The following is a 19170-nucleotide window of genomic DNA, read 5'->3' on the forward strand; positions in this document are numbered from 1 at the left end:
GGGTCTACACCTCTGGCTGAGTCATCAGGCCTGGGCAAGGGGCAGAGCCAGCAATCGGAGGGGTCTGGGGGTCCCCTGCCCAGGCCTGATGCCTGGGCCAGAGGCATCAGGCCTGAGCTGGGGGCAGAACCAGTGATGGGGGGAAATGAGGGTCCCCTGCCCAGGCCTGGGCAAGGGGCCGATCCTGCAATTGGAGGGTGATGGGGGTCAATGCCTGAGGGCTCCCAGTATGTGAGAGGGGGCAGGCTGGGCTGAGGGACACTCCCCCCCCCACACACACACACACCCAGTGCATGAATTTCGTGCACCGGGCCCCTAGTATTTAATATAATATTTTAAGAGCAAAGACATTCATGTCAGGCTACCTTATACTGCATATAAGATTTGTGGCTTTGTATATATTTTTGAACCTTGCTTCTACTTTGTTTCTTCATCCATAATTGGTTAAAATAAAAAAATATTAGGGTAAAGGAAGTCAAATATATGGTGACGGAAGGAGATTTGACTTTGGATGGTAAACACACAATGAAATATACACATGATGTATCACACAACTATACACTTGAAACCTATATAATTTTGATAACCAAAGTCACTCCAATAAATTTAATGAAGAAATGTTTGAAAAAATATCAACTCTATTGGATTGTAGTGAGGATTAAAGAGCATCTCTATATATAAATGCCTAAGCGACAGGACAACCAGACGACTGGATGACTGTACAGTAGCTATGACATGCACTGTCCACCAGGGGGCAGACACTTAATGCAGGAGCTGCCTCCTGGTGGGCAGTGTGCTCCCACTGTGGGAGCGCTGCTCAGTTGACAGACGGGCACCAGATGCTGGGCTCATGGCTGGTGAGCACAGCTGTGGCAGCACGAACCTTTCTGGCGCACACTCCCCCTATACACCTGAGCAGTAGTGGCAGGTGCAGCAGGGCTGGGATGAGCGGGAGCTACACAGTACTCATCCCTGGCTCAGGCTCCTCTCTGGCTGCCTGCCACTTCCTGTACTACTTCGATTGATGTGGACAGAGGGCTGGAGCCCAACAAGATGGTGGATAGGCCAGGCTGCAGTGACGCGGAGGTCCACTGATCCCCACAGGCCGGCCCGAGGGACCCCACTGATGCACGAATCTGTGCACCGGACCTCTAGTAAGGTATATAAAGACTAGATGAAAGCACAGTACTTGGAACATATAAGTATTATTTTATAAGTTAAATATTATAAACAATAGTGTTTCAACTACTTGTTTGAAAATTATGGATAAAAGTGCAAGGATTGTGCCTAGGTCTTATATTTTATTCTTCATAAATTAGGTTAGTTTGTATAATCTTAACCAGGAAGTTGTTACAATGAGTAGTGGACTTATTCTATCAGTCATAAAGTAAAAGGAACATTCAGATATTATCTGCTTAATTGATTCCTATAATAAGCATATTGTCTTATTCAGGACTTCAAAATGATAATTATAAAATACTAGAGACCCGGTGCACAAACTTGTGCACCAGTGGGCTCCCTCAGCCTGACCTGTGGGATTTGGCCGAAACCGGCTCTCCAACATCCCCCAAGGGGTCCCGGATTGCGAGAGGGTGCAGGCCAGCCCGAGGGACCCCACCAGTGCATGATCAGGGCTGGGAAGGAAGGCAGGAGGTTGTCCAGCTTGGAGGGACTGCGGAAGGGCTCCAGGTCATGTCTAACCTGTCACTCTCAATCCCAATCGGCCAGACCCTAGCAGCAAGCTAACATATCTGTTGGAGCATCTGCCTCCAGTGCACATCATAATGACTGGTCGACTGTCTGCCTCCTGGTGGTCAGTGCACATTATAGCAAGCAGTTGAGCTGCCTTAGCATATGATTAGCATATTACGCTTTGATTGGTTGAACGGCTGACCAGCTGACCAGACACTTAGCATATGAGGCTTTTATTTATAGGAATTGTTTTATTTTGAATTTAGTGTTTACTATTTTTCTCTGACACTTTTTGTTAACCTTCATAAGATCAGTTTTTCTTTTCATTCATTTCTTTTGATATGTCTTTTTACAAATCTATTTCTCTTTCACTTCCTCACTAATAAAACTTAATATTAGCTAGCAATAAGTAAAATCTGGTAGAAGTTGAATAATCTTCAAATCGAATTTGCTGGATTTTTTTCTATTGATCTTTAGTATTATTCTGAATACTATTATTCTCAGTACTATTGCCAAATTGGTAGTCTTTAGCAAATAACTGATTATTTAAGAGAAAAACTGTGGTGCTGATGGTGTAAAGTCACTTATTTTTGTATATTAATTATGCTGTAATAGTACTTTTATTATTGACATCAATCCAAAAATAACACTATCTCATTAGGTGAACTTTACCTGTGGCTCTTTTCCCCATTTCATAGCTGGCTTGAGTCCTGCTGAGATTCAGCAGTTATGGAAAGAAGTGACTGGAGTTCACAGCATGGAAGACAATGGCGTCAAACATGGAGGGCTCGACCTCACTACTAACAACTCCTCCTTGACTACCTCCCCCACCGCTTCCAAAGCCTCACCACCAATCACCCATCACTCCATGGTGAATGGACAGTCTTCAGTCCTAAGCACAAGGCGGGACAGGTAAATCCCATGAGATGTATCTTAAATTTATCTTTCACCAAATTTTACTGTCACTGTCCATTAAAACTAAAAATTATGATTTGTGCTAACAAAGGGAAAGCGTATAAAACAGCAAATTAAATGGAAACCTTTAGATTATTTATCTTACGTATTTTTTTATTTCACAAAGCAGTTCAAATACTAACAGTTTTATGGCTACAGTGGTAATTTACCTGAAAAAAAGTTATTTTTAATAAGTGCATGTGGAATTATCCTGTTGATATATTTTACTACTAAGATGTTGTTATTAACCTGAATTCCATCAGAACATTTTACCATTTTTTAACTTAACCAGTTTCACACATCATTATATATATATATATATATATATATATATATATATATATATATATATACATAATATATGATGGTATTTATAAATATATAAAAATAAACTTATGCTGATAACTTTCTGAATAAATTTGACTCAAAATTTGTAAGTTAAAAATTATTTTAAGTTACCAACATTAAGTACATTATGTTAGACTAGAGGCCCAGTGCATGAAATTCATGCATGGGGGGAGGCGGGGTGTCCGTCAGCCCAGCCTGTGCCCTCTCACAGTCCGGGACCCCTTGGGGGATGTCTGATTGCCTAAACTGGCAGTCGGACATCCCCTGAGGGATGTAGCAGTGTGCCAAGCAGCAGGTGGCCAGGGAGGAGCCCGAGTCAGGGCCAGGTGCCTCTTGTGCTCATCCCTGCCCACTGTGCCTGATGCCATGGAGTCGGGAGAGGCTCCCACCATGGCAGCTGTGCTCGCCAGCCATGAGCCCGGCTTCTGGCTGAGTGGCGCTCCCTCTGTGGAAGAACACTGAAAAACAGAGGGCAGCTCCTGCATTGAGCATCTGCCCCCTGGTGGTCAGTGTGCATCATAGGGACCAGTCATTCTGGTCCTTCTGCTGTAATGGTCGCTTAGGCTTTTATTATATAGGCTAGAGTCCCGGTGCACCAGTGGGGTCCCTTAGCCTGACCTGCGGGATCAGGCCGAAACCAGCTCTCTGACAGCCCCCAAGGGGTCCCTGATTGTGTGAGGGCTCAGTCCAGGCCAAGGGACCCCACTGGTGCACGATCAGGGCCGGGGAGGGACCGTGGGAAGGCTCCAGGGCGTGTCTGGTCCATCTTGCTCAGTCCTGATTGACCTGATCCCAGCAGCAAGCTAACCTACCGGTTGTAGCATCTGCCCACTAGTCATCAGTGAACATCATAGTGACTGGTCAAACAGTCGAAGTGTCTGCCCCCTGGTGGTCAGTGCACATCATAGTGACTGGTCAACCGGTCGACTATCTGTCCCCTGGTGGTCAGTGCACATCATAGCGAGCAGTTGAGCGGCCTTATCATATCATTCGCACATTACACTTTGATTGGTTGAACAGCCAACAGGTCGACTGGACACTTAGCATATTAGGCTTTTATTATATAAAATAATTTTTAAAGTTACTGTTTTACTTTAGTTGTATAAAGACTGCCTTTGTAAGAGGAGTACCCATGCACTTTTGTCCATTTAGTTCCATTTATTCAGGGATATGGATACCTATTCAAGGCCTTTAAAGTAATTTACTTGAAATATGTAAGCTAAAATATTTCTCAACATGAAAAGTATCTTTTTAAAAGGTGAAACGTAAGAGTAAGATTTTCTTAAAGTGACTGAGGCATATATGATCTATAGTTTTCAAATTTAAGTGTAGTAGAATGATAGTGTTGTTTAATAGAATACAAATATCTGCCTAGCTGCAACAGGTATCATCATATATAATAAAAGGCTAATATGCAAATAGACCAAACGGTGGAACAACCGAACAACCAGTTGCTATGATGTGCACTGACCACCAGGGGGCATGTGCAGAACATGGCGGGTACTGGCCGCAGGTGGAGCAGGTGAGTGGGGGCTCCAGACCAAGGCGGGGCACCAGTTGCTGTCATCAGGGAGTGCCTCTGGTGGTTACTGAAAATTCTTTGCTCCTGCAGGCCATGGTCCCGCCCAGCACTTGCACCTGCTGCTGGCACTGGAGCCACCGCTCACACCCACTGCTGGCACCTGGTGCCGGCCCCAATCACTTGGTACTGTCAGCAGGTACAAGCAGTGGCTGCTGGCCCCAATTGCCTTTCAGGGCTTCTCCACCTCCCCCTGCTCCTGAGTGGAGATCAGAGCCAGCAGCCACCTCTCGCACCTGCTTCCGGCGACAGCCCTGCCTACACCCACTGCCAGTGCCAGAGCTGCTGCTCACACCCACTGCCAGTCCCAATCACTTGGCGCCATCAGTGGGTGCAAGCGGCAGCTGCCAGCCTGATTGCTCCTCAGAGCTTCTCCACCTCTCCCTGTCCTGAAGGGCGATCGGGGCAGCAGCTGCCACTCACACCCGCTGACAGCACCAGCCCTGCTTGCACCCGCTGCTGGTGCTGGCCCCAATCGCACCTTCGATGGGTGCGAGTGGGGCCAGCACTGTCAGTGTGTGGGAGTGGTGGTGGTGGGAGCAGGGCTACCCATGGACAGGTGACCGGGGACGTGGAGGGAGGGGCTAGGTGGGGTGCAGAGGATGGGCCAAGACCCGCCTCTGTGCCCATAGTTCCTTTCAAGGTGCATGAATTTGTGCATTGGGCCTCTAGTTTTTTTATAAAAATATATTTTTTTCAAAGACACATTTAATTACAATAAGTTTAAAATAGAATGTTATCATTTGGCGATGTTTTTGAGTATCATGAAAACTTTTTCTTGTTAGCTTGCATTAATATAAAATGATATTCCTCAGAATGCTTTCACACTTATTTTAATTGAGATTAATTTGTTGATTGTATATTTCAGAAGGTGGTTGATTTCTCTAGGACAGCGGTTCTCAACCTGTGGGTCGCGACCCCTTTGGGGGTCGAACGACCCTTTCACAAGGGTCACCTAAGACCATCGGAAAACACATATATAATTACATATTGTTTTTGTGATTAATCACTATGTTTTAATTATGTTCAATTTGTAACAATGAAAATACATCCTGCATATCAGATATTTACATTACGATTCATAACAGTAGCAAAATTACAGTTATGAAGTAGCAACGAAAATAATTTTATGGTTGGGGGTCACTACAACATAAGGAACTGTATTAATGGGTCGCGGCATTAGGAATGTTGAGAACCACTGCTCTAGGATCTCTCTATCTGATATAATACATATCTAAGTAGCATTTTTTAAATCAACTGTTACTAGTAGACATATATATATGGTTCACACGTATATATTGAACAATTTAAATGTCCTAATGCTCTTCTTTAAAAAGAGTATTTCAAAAATCTTATTATTCTCTTAAAAATACAGGTGGTTTTTTTCCCCACTTGACCACGTATGAATAAATATATATACTTCTTTAGTGGTAAATGTTACATTAAGGTCATATGGCAGGATTAGCATATGATATTATGCAGTCCTCTCGGTTTTTCATCCTTTATTAACAGTTGTCTTTGGTTCTATTTCCCATCTAATTGGAACATCATCTAGCCTTGGCAGTTGAACTATTCAGTAGAACGATTAAATTTTCCTGAGTGCTCTGAGCTGAATTGACCTGTTTTGACCTGTTTGTCACTGGGTGTAACCTGACAGGCTCGAGCAGTCTGCAACGATTATGGCTTTTTGAGATGAATCTGATGCCTGTTCCTTTGCTGCAGCTCATCACATGAGGAGACTGGAGCCTCTCACACTCTCTATGGCCATGGAGTTTGCAAATGGCCAGGCTGTGAAAGCATTTGTGAAGATTTTGGACAGTTTTTAAAGTACGTATTTAACTTCTTTTAGGGGTGAAAGTGGGTTAATGGGAGTTACAGGCACATTGTTTTACATAAACAAAGGTCCATCATGAGGGTAACAAAGTTTTCATTGTTTCAACAAGTGGATCAGCAAAGTCAGATGAAGTAGTTTAACTGTTCATCTTTCCTTTCCATGAGGAAATTTACAAATCATTCAATAGAAGTTTTTTGTTTGTTTTTTCTTTTTCTTTTTTTTTTTTCTTTTTTTTTTTTTTTGCTTTTTTTCCTTTTTAATCCTCACCCAAGGATATTTTCCCATTGATTTTTAGAGAGAGTGGAAGAGAGAGGGAAAGACAGAGAGGAATATCGATGTGAGAGAAACACATCGCTAGGTTGCCTCCTGCACACACCCAAACCAGGGCCTGGGCTGGGGAGGAGCCTGCAACCAAGGTATGTGACCTTGACTGGAATCGAACCCAGGACCCTTCAGTCCACAGGTTGACACTCTATCCACTGAGCAAAACCAGCGAGGGCCAATAGAGGTTTTTGAATAAATGAAAAATATTAGCCTACTATAACAGCATCATTAATAATTGGGACATCTGCTTGCAGGGTTCACTAAAATTTCAGTTTTTAATAAAAATTTCAAGTAAAACTGTATGAGAAGTCATATTATATATGTGTACTTTAAACATATATATTTTATAGGTTTATTTTTTCACTGCAAACTTTGTATTTCTTAACTTAAATAATAATATCTAAGATGTATATTTAACAAATGTATATAAAAATAAAAACCTGAAAGTTAAAAGGATCTAAAATTGACACTTGTTGTCCCCAACATCATAAAGAAACATACATAGTTGTATGTATGTATGATGGTTTGTATGGCTTCTCTAGCTTAAAATTAAAATTTGAAATATCTTTACTTTTTTCATACAGTGACAATTTATTATTTACTTTTTAAAAGGTTCTTTTTCAAATGAGAATATGCATTTTTCATGACCATTTTCCATGCACAATTCCAGTGTATGAGTTCTAAACAGAGCTGCAGATAGATTTATGGAGATGAGTAACTTCACAGGCTGAGACTCTTATGTTGTCATGGAGCAGCTAACAGGGTGAATGAACTGTTTCATGCTTCATCAACAATTAAGTTAATTAGCTCATTTGAAATTGCACTGCTATTTTGCCAGGATGTTGGCAGAAACATCAGAAAGATGTGTTTACAAATGGTAGACTACAGGGTATAGAGAAAAGGCATCTTAACAACAAGGCACACATACTTGATATCAGAATAACTTTATAACTTCTACAAGGATTTTTTAAAACATTTTTTTTTATTACTGACCACTTGAAAGGAAATATGCTTCCTATACTGCTATGACTTTTTTAAACGTCCTGAAATGAATATTTGCACTCCTATTATATCAAAACTAGAGGCCTGGTGCACAAAATTCATGCACTAAGGGGGTTCCTCAGCCTGGCCTGCACCCTCTCGCAGGCCGGGAGCCCTCCGGAGATGTCCGACTGACGGCTTAGGCCCACTCTCTGCAGGGAGCAGGCCTAAGCTGGCAGTCAGACATCCTTAGCACTGCCGTGGAGGCGGGAGAGGCTCTCGCCACCGCCGCTGAGCTCGCCAGCCATGAGCCCAGCTTCTGGCTGAGTGGCACTCCTGAGCATCTGCCCCCTGGTGGTCAGTGCGTGTCATAGCAACTGGTCGTTCTGCCATTCAGTTGATTTGCATATTAGCCTTTTATTATATAGGATAGTTGTGAGCTGTCATTGTGTTGGGTATGAAACTGATTTGAGTGTTCTAAGCAGAGAGCGTTTAAAACGTTAGATAACTTTGCTAAAGTTTTCCTGTTTTGAAAAAATAACATTTGCTAAAACAAAGACTATAGGAATATTAATTTTTTTTAAGAACTAATTTCTTCATTTGGGTATATAAGTCCTTATCAATATTATTTCTTATCATTAAAATTAGTTACAGGACTCATGCTATTTCTTCAATATGATAATTTAAACCATAGAATCAGCCCAGTCACCATACATTTTATTGCTTCAAGTTATTCTATATGACAAAACTTAAAATAAATCTTTAAGAAAATACCATATATTTTCTTCAGGATGATTTTCTTTATAGCACATGAAAAGGAACATTTTTATTTATCTTAAAAACTTATATATATTTTATTACTAACAAGAAGATGAATAGAAATCCTCATTTTACCTTTCATGTTTCTTTATTATAATCATGCTAGTATTTTTTAGACTGAAGAATTACAAGTAGGAAAGCATTTTCTTTCAATTAAATATCAACTTTGGTTCCAAAGACTGACCATTTTTCCGACCCATTAAATTTATAGGGATGACAGGACAAATGACAGCAGACTTTCAGGCCTTTCTGTTAGTTCATTTTTTTATGATATGCTTTAAATTCCCTAAACCACAGATCTGTGATAATTTCTGCTAATAGAGCTAATGCCAGTGTACTGTACTGAAATGAAATATTAATAAGACGTATTTCCATACTGATGTTGTCTTTTTCTTAAAATATGTGTGAAATTTTAAGAGAAATAAAATAATACTTTTATTAAATTAATTTCAGTTTATTTAGTGACTTTGTAGAAAATGAAATGAAGAAGGCATCACCACTAATAAAGATTTTTTTGAAATGAAGATTTTGCTTTTCTTTTGTAATCATGGAGAGAATTGAGACTCTTGGACAAAAAAGTCAAACAAGTCAAAAAGCTATGAAAGGATAAAAGGTTTTTAGCTCTCCATTTTCTTATTTATCCATTCTCTGAGTATTTTATAGCCAGTGTTTTTACAAAAGTTTTTTTTTGTTTGTTTTTTTAGAAAATATTGTGGTATTTTTATTTCTAAAATGCACTAGAAATAAACTATATAGCTTGAACTTTACTTTGGTATCAGACAACTTATTCATTAGTTTGAAATCAAGTAAACTATCCATTATTACTACTTAGCCTACATATGTTAAGTAACAAATAATAAAATAAATTATATTGAATCCCAAATTCCCTTTCTTACATTACTTTCCCAAGTTGGTAGAATCTCTCACTGCTTTTACCCAGGATCAAATAAAAAGTCACCAGAAGAGAGTTGCATATATAGATATGTGTGTACATATATATATATACATATATATGTACATACATGATTTTAATATTTAATATTAAGTATTCAATTGAAACATTATTTTCTATTGCATAAAAAACCTTAAGATTAAATTAGAAACTTTTATTTGTAATAGCCAAATAAAAGCAAAAAATAAGAAATGAAGAAGAAAATTCAGGCTAAAAAGGTATTTAGAAAAAATTTTGAATTTTTCTGTAAAGTAGGTGTTGACAGAAGCTTATCATTTTTCTGAGCAATAATTGAAGACTTTACCAGATCACTAAAACCATTTAATATTAGTTCTTCATTACTGTCTTATAAATGTCACAGTGTAATAACAACTGACAAAACTTGTGTAGTTAGCCTGCAAATTTATCATTCCACTGGACCTAAGTCAGTTGGAATGTGGATGCACTGACTTTTAGATCTTAATCCAAAAGGTTTGCAATATCGCATTCCAGTTAGCAGACAAGTGCTCCTGAACTTGCACGCCTAGGTGCCAGCAAACAATACATGTTCCGAGATACGAAGATGGATAGACTCCTTTTGAAGAAGGGCAGACTGGTTAGTGCCATAAAAATATCAATCTGTTAAAGAGTAATTAGTTGATAATAAATGAATCAGGTTTATTTACAAAGACTAAATTTTTAAGTCTTGACACTGTATAAAGAACAATAGAAAACATAGTGGGAATAGTTTATTTAATGGAAAATATGTTGTCTTTTTTTTCTGGTAGCTGACTAGAAATTGTGCTTTTGCTTAGTGTGTATTGTCTATTTCTTTGTCTTTGACTAGGCAGCATGGCTACAAAATTATGACCTCAAGAAAGCATGCTTTGAACTTGTCAGAATGTTGTTTCTTTTGGTGACAGTGCCCCCATCTCTCAAAACTAAGGCATCTCACATAATCAGCTAAATGAATAGTGACAGCTAACATTTTGTATTTAAACTCCTGTCAGTGTTTAAACATAAAAAGCTTGATGCAAAATAAATCAAACACAGCGATTTGCAAGTGAAACATTTTGTACAGAAAAAGTCTAACATGGTTGGATTAAATCTGATCTCTTTTTAGCTTACCGAATACTATAACTTTAAATGAATTTGAAAAATCGAGAGTTGAAAATTGAATTGCTAATCTGCTGTGTGTATAACCGAAGTTACCACCTGCGTTTATAACCTGAAAAGCTTCGTTAAAGAGAATTGTGCGTGAAATATGTTGGACGGGCTCTTTTCTCCTTCTCATCTTTCTGAAGTGCTTGCCTCACTGTTTTTAGAAAGAATTTGACGGCCTACTTAAATTCCTTTCAGTCCCCACTACCTACCTAGCACACAGACCCAATGCAGTTTTGAAAGAACGCCAGTAGACCACATCGTTTATTCCATTTTGAAAACAAAAATCAATATACCTATAAAGTGACCTATAAATTAGAGCTGGCTCACACAATGTTTGTTCAGTGCTGCCTTTCTGAATGCACCCTTTGCATTTTTTCTTCACCTCTGTGTTTGAACTGCAGTCTCGGTAAGAAGCTCATTAGGGGGACATTAGGGACTGGAGCTAACCAGAATTCCAGAGCTTGCTTTGCTCTTATTAATGCATAGTAGAGTAGAATGCATTTAAATATTTCATAGATATTCAGTAATTTGTGTGTAATCGTCTTGTTAGCAGACCAGTAGAAGTAGAACAGGCCTGTGAAATGGTGTTAGTGATTGCATGTGTAATTTACAGACCTTTGCCATCAGAAACCGTATTATTGTTGGCTAGTATGAAGCTGTGAAATAGAACTACTGATAAGTAAAAAAAAAAAAAAAAAAAGAAACTTAATAAAGGTTTTGTAACAAGCATCTTCGGGGATAACAACCCCACTTGGTCATTTTGAAGCAGCTATAATTTATGACATAGGCAATATATCAAATGCATAAGATAGTATTATGGAGCATTCATATGAAAAGGGTATTTGCAACATTAGTTCCAACTTCCTGCAAGGGACATGATTAAATGATTAATGAAATGTCCCTTTGCATATGCATTTTGAAACAGCAATTAGGCACTGACTGAGAAAAATCCACCAATCCTCTCATTTTTCAGTATTATCTCATTCTTGATTTATAAATCATAGAGAATTTTTGAACAGCAATATGTAGTACCTGAGATAGTTATAAAAGCATAAAAGAGAATAATTCGGGCACAAAAGAGTCACAAACACATACATTCCTAATTTAATATTAATATTCAGCCTATTGAGTTAGTCTTAGTACATTGTATTTATACCCAGCACTATTTCTGTACTTTGATTGGCATAATTAAGTAGGGAGGATGAATAGGCACTATTATTTTACATATCACTGGTAAACAATAGCAACGAAAGGAGAAGGGAGATGTGGCAGAGGTATGTATGTGTTTTTCAAGTTCTCAGTAATCCACTGGAGGCTGTTCTATAAATGATCATCGAAGGGCTGCAAGCTAGCCTATAATTACAGGAGAGAAAGTGGCAGCTCTGGCATTTCATAACTATGTGTCCTCGAAAAGTGCTTTGTGAGTTTGTCACCAATGATAATTTAGATAGAGGCTCATTACCGAACATCACAACACTTTAAAAACCTTTCGCCTTCATACAGGAGAATAAAGGACTATTTTAATGACAAGGTTCTTTTGTGTCCCACTGAAAAATTCAATCAAGACAAAACCTCATTGACTATTATTGTCGTCTATAGTCTCTATTCTAATAAGAGCTGTATAGATAAATTGAATAGGTTTCTAAGACCCAGATATATAATGCAAACATTTTATACATTTTTTTTAGTTCTTTAAGTATAGGATAATTATCACTAAGATGTACACAAGTGTTAAAAAAAAAAAACCTCTCTAAAAGTGATTTTATGCAGAAACAAACATGTTCTACAGCATATATCTTTTCTTATGAAACTGTGTATTCTATTTATCATGTTCCATTTACATTCTATTCTTTGTGTATAGCTACAGCATTTTTTAAAAAAATATTCCTCGTTTAGACTGATTGTGGAATAAATATTTGCATATTCTCCAAGAGTTCATAGTGGGGGAAAAAAACCATAAGAAAAATACAACAATATTAAAGTTAAGATTACAATGACCATTGTAGAACACGATCTCATTGTCCATTAAAATTTTGGTGAAAACACTGAAAAACGACTTTTTTAAAGGTCTCGTTAATTAGGAATTAGTGACACTTTACATCATAAGCTCACCTCCAGTTTAACATTTCATGCCTCCTTTCCAGCAAGAGTGAGTGAATTTTAGTTGCGTTACAATTAGGTTCACAGGAGAACTGAGCAGAGCTGAGCTGAGGGCAGAGAGGGATAGTGGAGGTGCCATCCTGCAGTCTAACCCCACACCTCAGACCTGACCTGATGCACTTCACTCTTTTAGTCCACAGTTTCCCTTCAAGCAGGAGTGACAATTGTGACAAGATACATGGAAGTTTGTTGTTATGATGAGTGAGGATGTATTAAAACGAATGGATTTAATTTTTCAAGGGAAGGGGCGGAATAGAACAAAGGTTTCCAATTGCTGAACCTAGATCAACTAACAAATAAACCCACTTATTTATAAAGTTGTTCTTTCTCAGAAACACCATTTCAAATTTTCTTTTAATGTGTTGCATATGTATCTATCTATTTTCTTCATTATTCATTTCAAGAAACTTTTGTTGGTATAGTTTCAAGGTGCTCCTTTTGCCCTACTGTGCAGGGAACTATGACTTCAGGGTAGTGCGTTCAAAGTGGAGCATCTACTACTGAGACACACATTGGTTAACTTTTCTGTTTTGTGTCTTGTGTTTGTTTAGGCACCTTAACAATGAACACGCGTTGGATGACCGGAGCACTGCCCAATGCCGAGTGCAAATGCAGGTGGTCCAACAGTTAGAAATACAGGTTTGTCAAATGCTAACTTCATGGACTCCGCTCTCATATTTCTGGTGGGTTACATTGGGTATTGGGCACATTCTGAGTCTTTTAACACAATGCCTAATAGAAATACATGGAATTTTAGATTGTTTATAGTGAATGCAGCAATTGATAACTCGGGATGGAAGAATATGGCTTAATGTACATATCACATAGACATATAACCTTTAGATTACATAATCTATATTTGAATATCCAAAAAGAGCCCAATCTCAGTTTTCCCCCATTGTGGTTATACCACCCCCTCCCCCAATTGGATATGATTTTATTGCGGAGACAGTTTTTACATGAACTAATCATGATTTTTATCCCCATTAGATTGTATCATATAACAAAAATCTTTATAGCATCATGCCTGTAGCATATTACTCTGAGAAGAACCTTTTCCTTTTCTATCTTTGGTGTCTTTTTAATTAAAGAACTTGCAAAAAAATTTTAAGACTTGTCTGTACTGGAGTTATGACTGCAAATAATTTATAATATCACAGATAGTAATGTATTATATCAAGTACTGCTAATTTAAGTTAAAACATTTTAGTTACTATTGAAACAGCATTTAGACAAAAATAAATAGAACTCATAAAACAGGTCAGAAGCATTCTGTATCATTCTGTATCATTCTTACTACGCTTGCCCTACCCTTTAAGGCTTCTTCCAGTGTTTCAACTTAAAGATGTTTTTTCCCCCTCAATCAGACCCATACTTTGTGTTATTGAATTAAAGATACAATTTATTTTTTTCTTCACACTTTACTACATCTTGATGTGCTTTAAACCCATCATGTTGTAGCTTTTCCCCAGAGAGCTGTTAAAAATGTTTATTTTGACTTGTAAAATAATCAAGGACACATCACAAGCTTAATTAGTGATGTCGTTTTTTAAAAAAACTTTCTGTAAACCTGTTTACCACCTATAAAAGGTGGAGAGAAACATAAAAGTTTAGCTGATGAAGACACAGTCTGCAGTGTGACCAATTATGTCTTTTTCTTTTTTTCTTTTCTGCTGTGTCTGACTGATGGAAAAGTAAGGTCCGTCACTTGTAATGAGACCCAGTGCAAGTATAGAAGCCGACTCCGTGGCAGAGTTCAGCGTTTCACACTGCCTGGTCTCTGTCACTCCATTGAATTAGATTGATGATGGCAGATTGGAGGGGGCACTAACTGGACCTCAGTGGGAATGCATGAAGTGTGGAGACAACCCTGGCAGGCACTTTGCTTTGAGAACCCTTCACCCCTTCACAGCTGTTGGCACTAGTCCATCGCTAACAGTGTCCACAGGACTTTAAAGAAACACCATGGGTCTTCTAATTTATGGTTTTAGTAACTTGTTACTGTCAAGACAACTGTGACCTCAATTCTCTTATTGACAAAAAGATGAAGTGTTATTTGTTTTCTCTGACCTTTTAACATAAGGAAAGCTATCCATGTTTTCTTCCCCCCTTCCTAGCTAAAGTTGTGCTTCCTCCCAGATAAGTTCCTACGGACACAGACTTTTGTATGCAGGAATCATTACTCTGAGACAAGCTCAATGATAAGATGTATCACAGCAATAAAATAGCTGTATCAGTCATTTCTAAAATGCTTCTGATCTCACTCGTTCTTAACAGCTTTCTAAAGAACGAGAACGTCTTCAAGCGATGATGACCCACTTGCACATGCGACCCTCAGAACCCAAACCATCTCCCAAACCTGTAAGTGCATATTGCTTTATAAACAGTAAATAGCTCTACTGATGTAACAGAGTAAGAAAATGAACAATTTAGTGACAGCTAGAAAACAATGAGTGTGATGAAAAATATGGCAATAAAATGAAAGGAAAATGCAATCGCTTGTCAAATTGTATGTTTCTTTTAAAGTAATGCTATCTTTTACAAAATCTATCCAATCTGCACCATGGGTGACGCTAAACAAAGTACGCCTATCAGTGCACAAATCACTGCCTTGCGGCTGAAGCAAGAGAATATCTTTGTGAGATAGGCTTACAGATATTAACAGGAAACCCACTTTGAGCAGCCTGAAAAGCAGGAACAGTCCAAATCACAAATAGAAAGGTGTGCGGCATGCCGACGAGGACTTAGATCAATCATAACATACATACAAATAGATTTTTTTAATCAAATATTTTCTCAAAAATGTCATAGTCTTCTCATAGTCAATTTCCTCCCATTTCTTTGGTTGTTATTTCAGTTACGTTATATTAATGTGTTTTACTAGATAGTACACATATTGTTAATTTAGACAGCTTATGACAAAGGAAAATGGCTGATTATAGAACATAATAACTGCTGTTTCCCTCAAAAATATATAAAATTGAAGCCCCACCTGATAATGTTGTCAGGTACACAGACTGTTGGAAAGAACATACTTTACCTCACTCTGCAAATGTTTGCTCAGAAACTTGGAGTATCAGCTGGGTAACTGGTTTAGTGGAAGTTTGGGGGCTATGCTTTAGTAAGCCTCCTGTATAGCCTGATGGCTAGTGAATACCAGCTTTGACTCTCCCTCCATTTCTTCAAGGGAAAAAAAAAAGATCATTTGGTTTTGTAGTAGAAGGAAAGATAAAAGACAGACTACATTGTATGAGTTTTCTCCTAGTATCTCTGACATCACTCATTGATTAATATTATTCAAAATTTACTTTTTTGCATAAAGAACCTGTTTCCTTAAACTCTGCTAAGATATTAGAGGTTTTTTTCTTTGTACTACATTTAAGTGTAGGGTACTGCAAACACATTTTAATAGAAAGAAAGGAGAAATGTATCATTTGAATCTGACATATTACTTTTTAAACCGTATAATGGCTAAGTTTTTAATTAAAAAAATAAACTTTTGAAGATATTTTTGACCCTTTATTTATGAATTTTTTTCCATAAGGTTCCCCCCCCCCCATTGCTTCTATAGTATAATGTAGATAATCACAAAACAGAATAATTGTCTCATAAATCCATCAGGAATCTGCAGCTTGTTCTTTTCCAATTAATTATTCAATCAGTAAATTTTTAAAAACTCTAGCAGCATGGTTACATCTACACTAATAAAGAATTTTCAGCCTATAATCCACAACAGAACCTGAATGAATAATGTAATTGAAGTATTACATTACATAAACCACACATGAAAGAATTGCTAATTGCGTTTGATGGTGGGCAATTAATATAGAATCTTAGATGAGCGATTTAAAATGAAATCACAGTTTAAAGTTCCCTTTGGAACTGGCAATATCTGACGTGAGCAACTGCACTACTGGCCTCGAATTGGTTTCAAAGACGAGTGGTCAATACACACACCCTTAAAAATACCCTAAAGTTTATACACTGTACAAAAGAAGCTTCCAAATTGATATAATAGTAGATATTTATGGTCTCATGTGCTGTGGCTCAGTTGAGACGGCCCACACATTTGATAAATATTAATAGCAAGAATTTATTACCAAAGAGAAATGAGCTCTGTTGGTTCATCACTGCACCCTTAACAGCTATCAGTACATGAACACAAGGTGCAACCGCACTGTCTATTATATGACCCCATTTACTCTCTGAATGGTACTTCATTAAATGGTACCTTTTGGCCATGCTATGGATGGATGAAAATCAAAGTTATCAAGGCTGCGAGTCCTGAATAATGAGTTTCACCCAACCTTGACTATATTCTGATGAGCTGATGTGGCTAAGTGCTGATCCTGGCTTTCACATGCTTCCTTTTCGTTAGTAATAAATTCCATTTTATCAGTTTGTGATTGCGCACTTCCAAACACGGTACGCTTATTACGGCAGGATGGCGGGATAAGCTACCATAACAGTGTAAACATGAGTAGTTTGCATAGAAAAAGATGTGTGTCTCCTGTTTTTATAACTTTGACCACGTCCACAAAACGTTCAGTGTCCTGTCAAGTATTCATCAAGGTAGATCTTCCCGTGATTTGCAATGTTGGCATTTTTTTTTTCTGGCCTCGGAAGATGACATTTTATCCCGGTTTATGATTTCTGAAAGTGACTATGTAACCGTTCTCTGAGTTGGCTAAGTATGGAGAAGAGCTTTGCTTTGCTGTCTTCTTTCTGTAATTTTGCCGTACGCTGACGCAATGCTGACGAGAAGACCTCAATCACAACTAATTAGACATCCTGGTGTTGATTTGAAAAACATAAAATATCATTTGCAGCGTCACACGCGTAGATGCCTGTGCATCTTCCTGCGCTTCTCAAACTAGAGGCATTTCTGTCCGTCCTGAGGAAGCTTACACCAGTGGCTTTTTTGCGATTAAGACGATTTTGTTTGAATACGTAGTCAATGTATTAAATGCAGCATTTAGTAGCATTATCTCAGCTTTTGTTTATGTGTGTCACAAAGAATTCCCAGCCCAGTCTGCTGGCTTAGAGTGCGAACAGAATAACAGTTTGTGGTTTATTGGGAACAGATGCACTTGGGGATGCCTCAGGGTGCCAGTCGTTATTATTAGCTAATGTGCTTCTTCTGGCTGCGGCCCAAGAAAGAAGAACAATTAGCTGGCATATGTTAATTTTTGTTTCCCTAACAAATCTCTCTACTGACTAAATGTGTAAAACAAATCCACAAAGAAAGATCAATCAATGCTGTACACATCATTTTCTCCCCATTAAAAAAAGGTTTATCTTAAGAAGCGTATTTGGGATTTGAAAAGGCAGGTGTTACTAAATTACATATACAAGCTGAATATTCTCTATTTAGCCACTAAGCAGGAGCAGAACAATTACAACTAGTTTCCTTGCTTGGTTGCATAGATTACTGCATAAAATGAAAGGTCAGTAGATTACCTCTTATGAATATCATTTGACTATATGGCAGGAATCTTTTTATGCGCTGCCCTACGTAAAATTTTTTGCTAATTGGATGCTATTTATGACAAAGGTGTGTAGTAAATATGACAGAGATGATATGGGGTTTTTGATATGAAGGAGAGGGCTTTTCTGAGGGGAGTGATGAAGGGCACACTGTTAAACAGCTCGCATACATTCTCACCTTTTTCCTTTTTTCTACCCTGACACCCACTTTCCAGGGTACATCAGCCTTAAGTGACACTGTAATCATAAATTGAAAATGATACTTCCAGAGGAATTGGCAAACTTGACATTTCATTATATTTGTTAACACATGCCACAAATGATTGTTAGTGAGGAAATTCCATTTCCCTCTCTCCATCTCCAATCAGATTTAATTTGAAAATTTTCAGCCTCCTCCGGCTAATTTGCAATTAAGACAATTTTGTTTGAATATGTAGTAATGTCATTACCATTCCACCAAATTAGCAAGGAGACTAAAGGTCAGTGTAAAATTTTCCAGCTGACTGGAGCCTCTCAGCTGAGATTTGGGACTATAGAGGGGGGAAAAAATCCGGGCAGCAACAGAATAGCAACTTATTTTGAATCCGATTGGCTGAAAACATGGCATCCTTCATTATTGCTGCTGCTGTTGCTTCACTGGGGGGTAGGCCTGTTTAGCAACAGGGGCAGCCGGTAATCGGCAACTGGCTTTTATTTAAGAAAACGTACTTTCCCTGAAGTCTGGCAGGACAAGAAGGAGTTAGTCCTAAGTAACATTGCCAGAGATTATTAGATAACCTCTAACAGCATCCTCTAATTAGAGTTCTTATGATACAATTTCATCCTGTAATTAGTTGAGATTGGCTGCTTCATTTTGCAGCTTATTAGTGGCAACACAGCTGTAGAAGTGAATCCACT

At 38.3% G+C, this 19170-nt stretch overlaps 1 protein-coding gene across 1 annotated transcript in view; it reads left to right on the forward strand.

Annotated features, from left to right (window-relative positions):
• FOXP2 (forkhead box P2) overlaps positions 1–19170 on the forward strand; it is a 704673-nt gene that overhangs the window by 644929 nt on the left and 40574 nt on the right. The window contains exons 10-13 of the mRNA XM_059711598.1: positions 2391–2604; positions 6296–6400; positions 13338–13425; positions 15064–15147. Coding sequence (XP_059567581.1) covers positions 2391–2604; positions 6296–6400; positions 13338–13425; positions 15064–15147 — 491 coding nt within the window. The remainder of the gene's footprint in view (positions 1–2390; positions 2605–6295; positions 6401–13337; positions 13426–15063; positions 15148–19170) is intronic.

The sequence above is a fragment of the Myotis daubentonii genome, chromosome 10 (genome assembly GCF_963259705.1).
Source record: "Myotis daubentonii chromosome 10, mMyoDau2.1, whole genome shotgun sequence".
NCBI lineage: Eukaryota > Metazoa > Chordata > Mammalia > Chiroptera > Vespertilionidae > Myotis > Myotis daubentonii.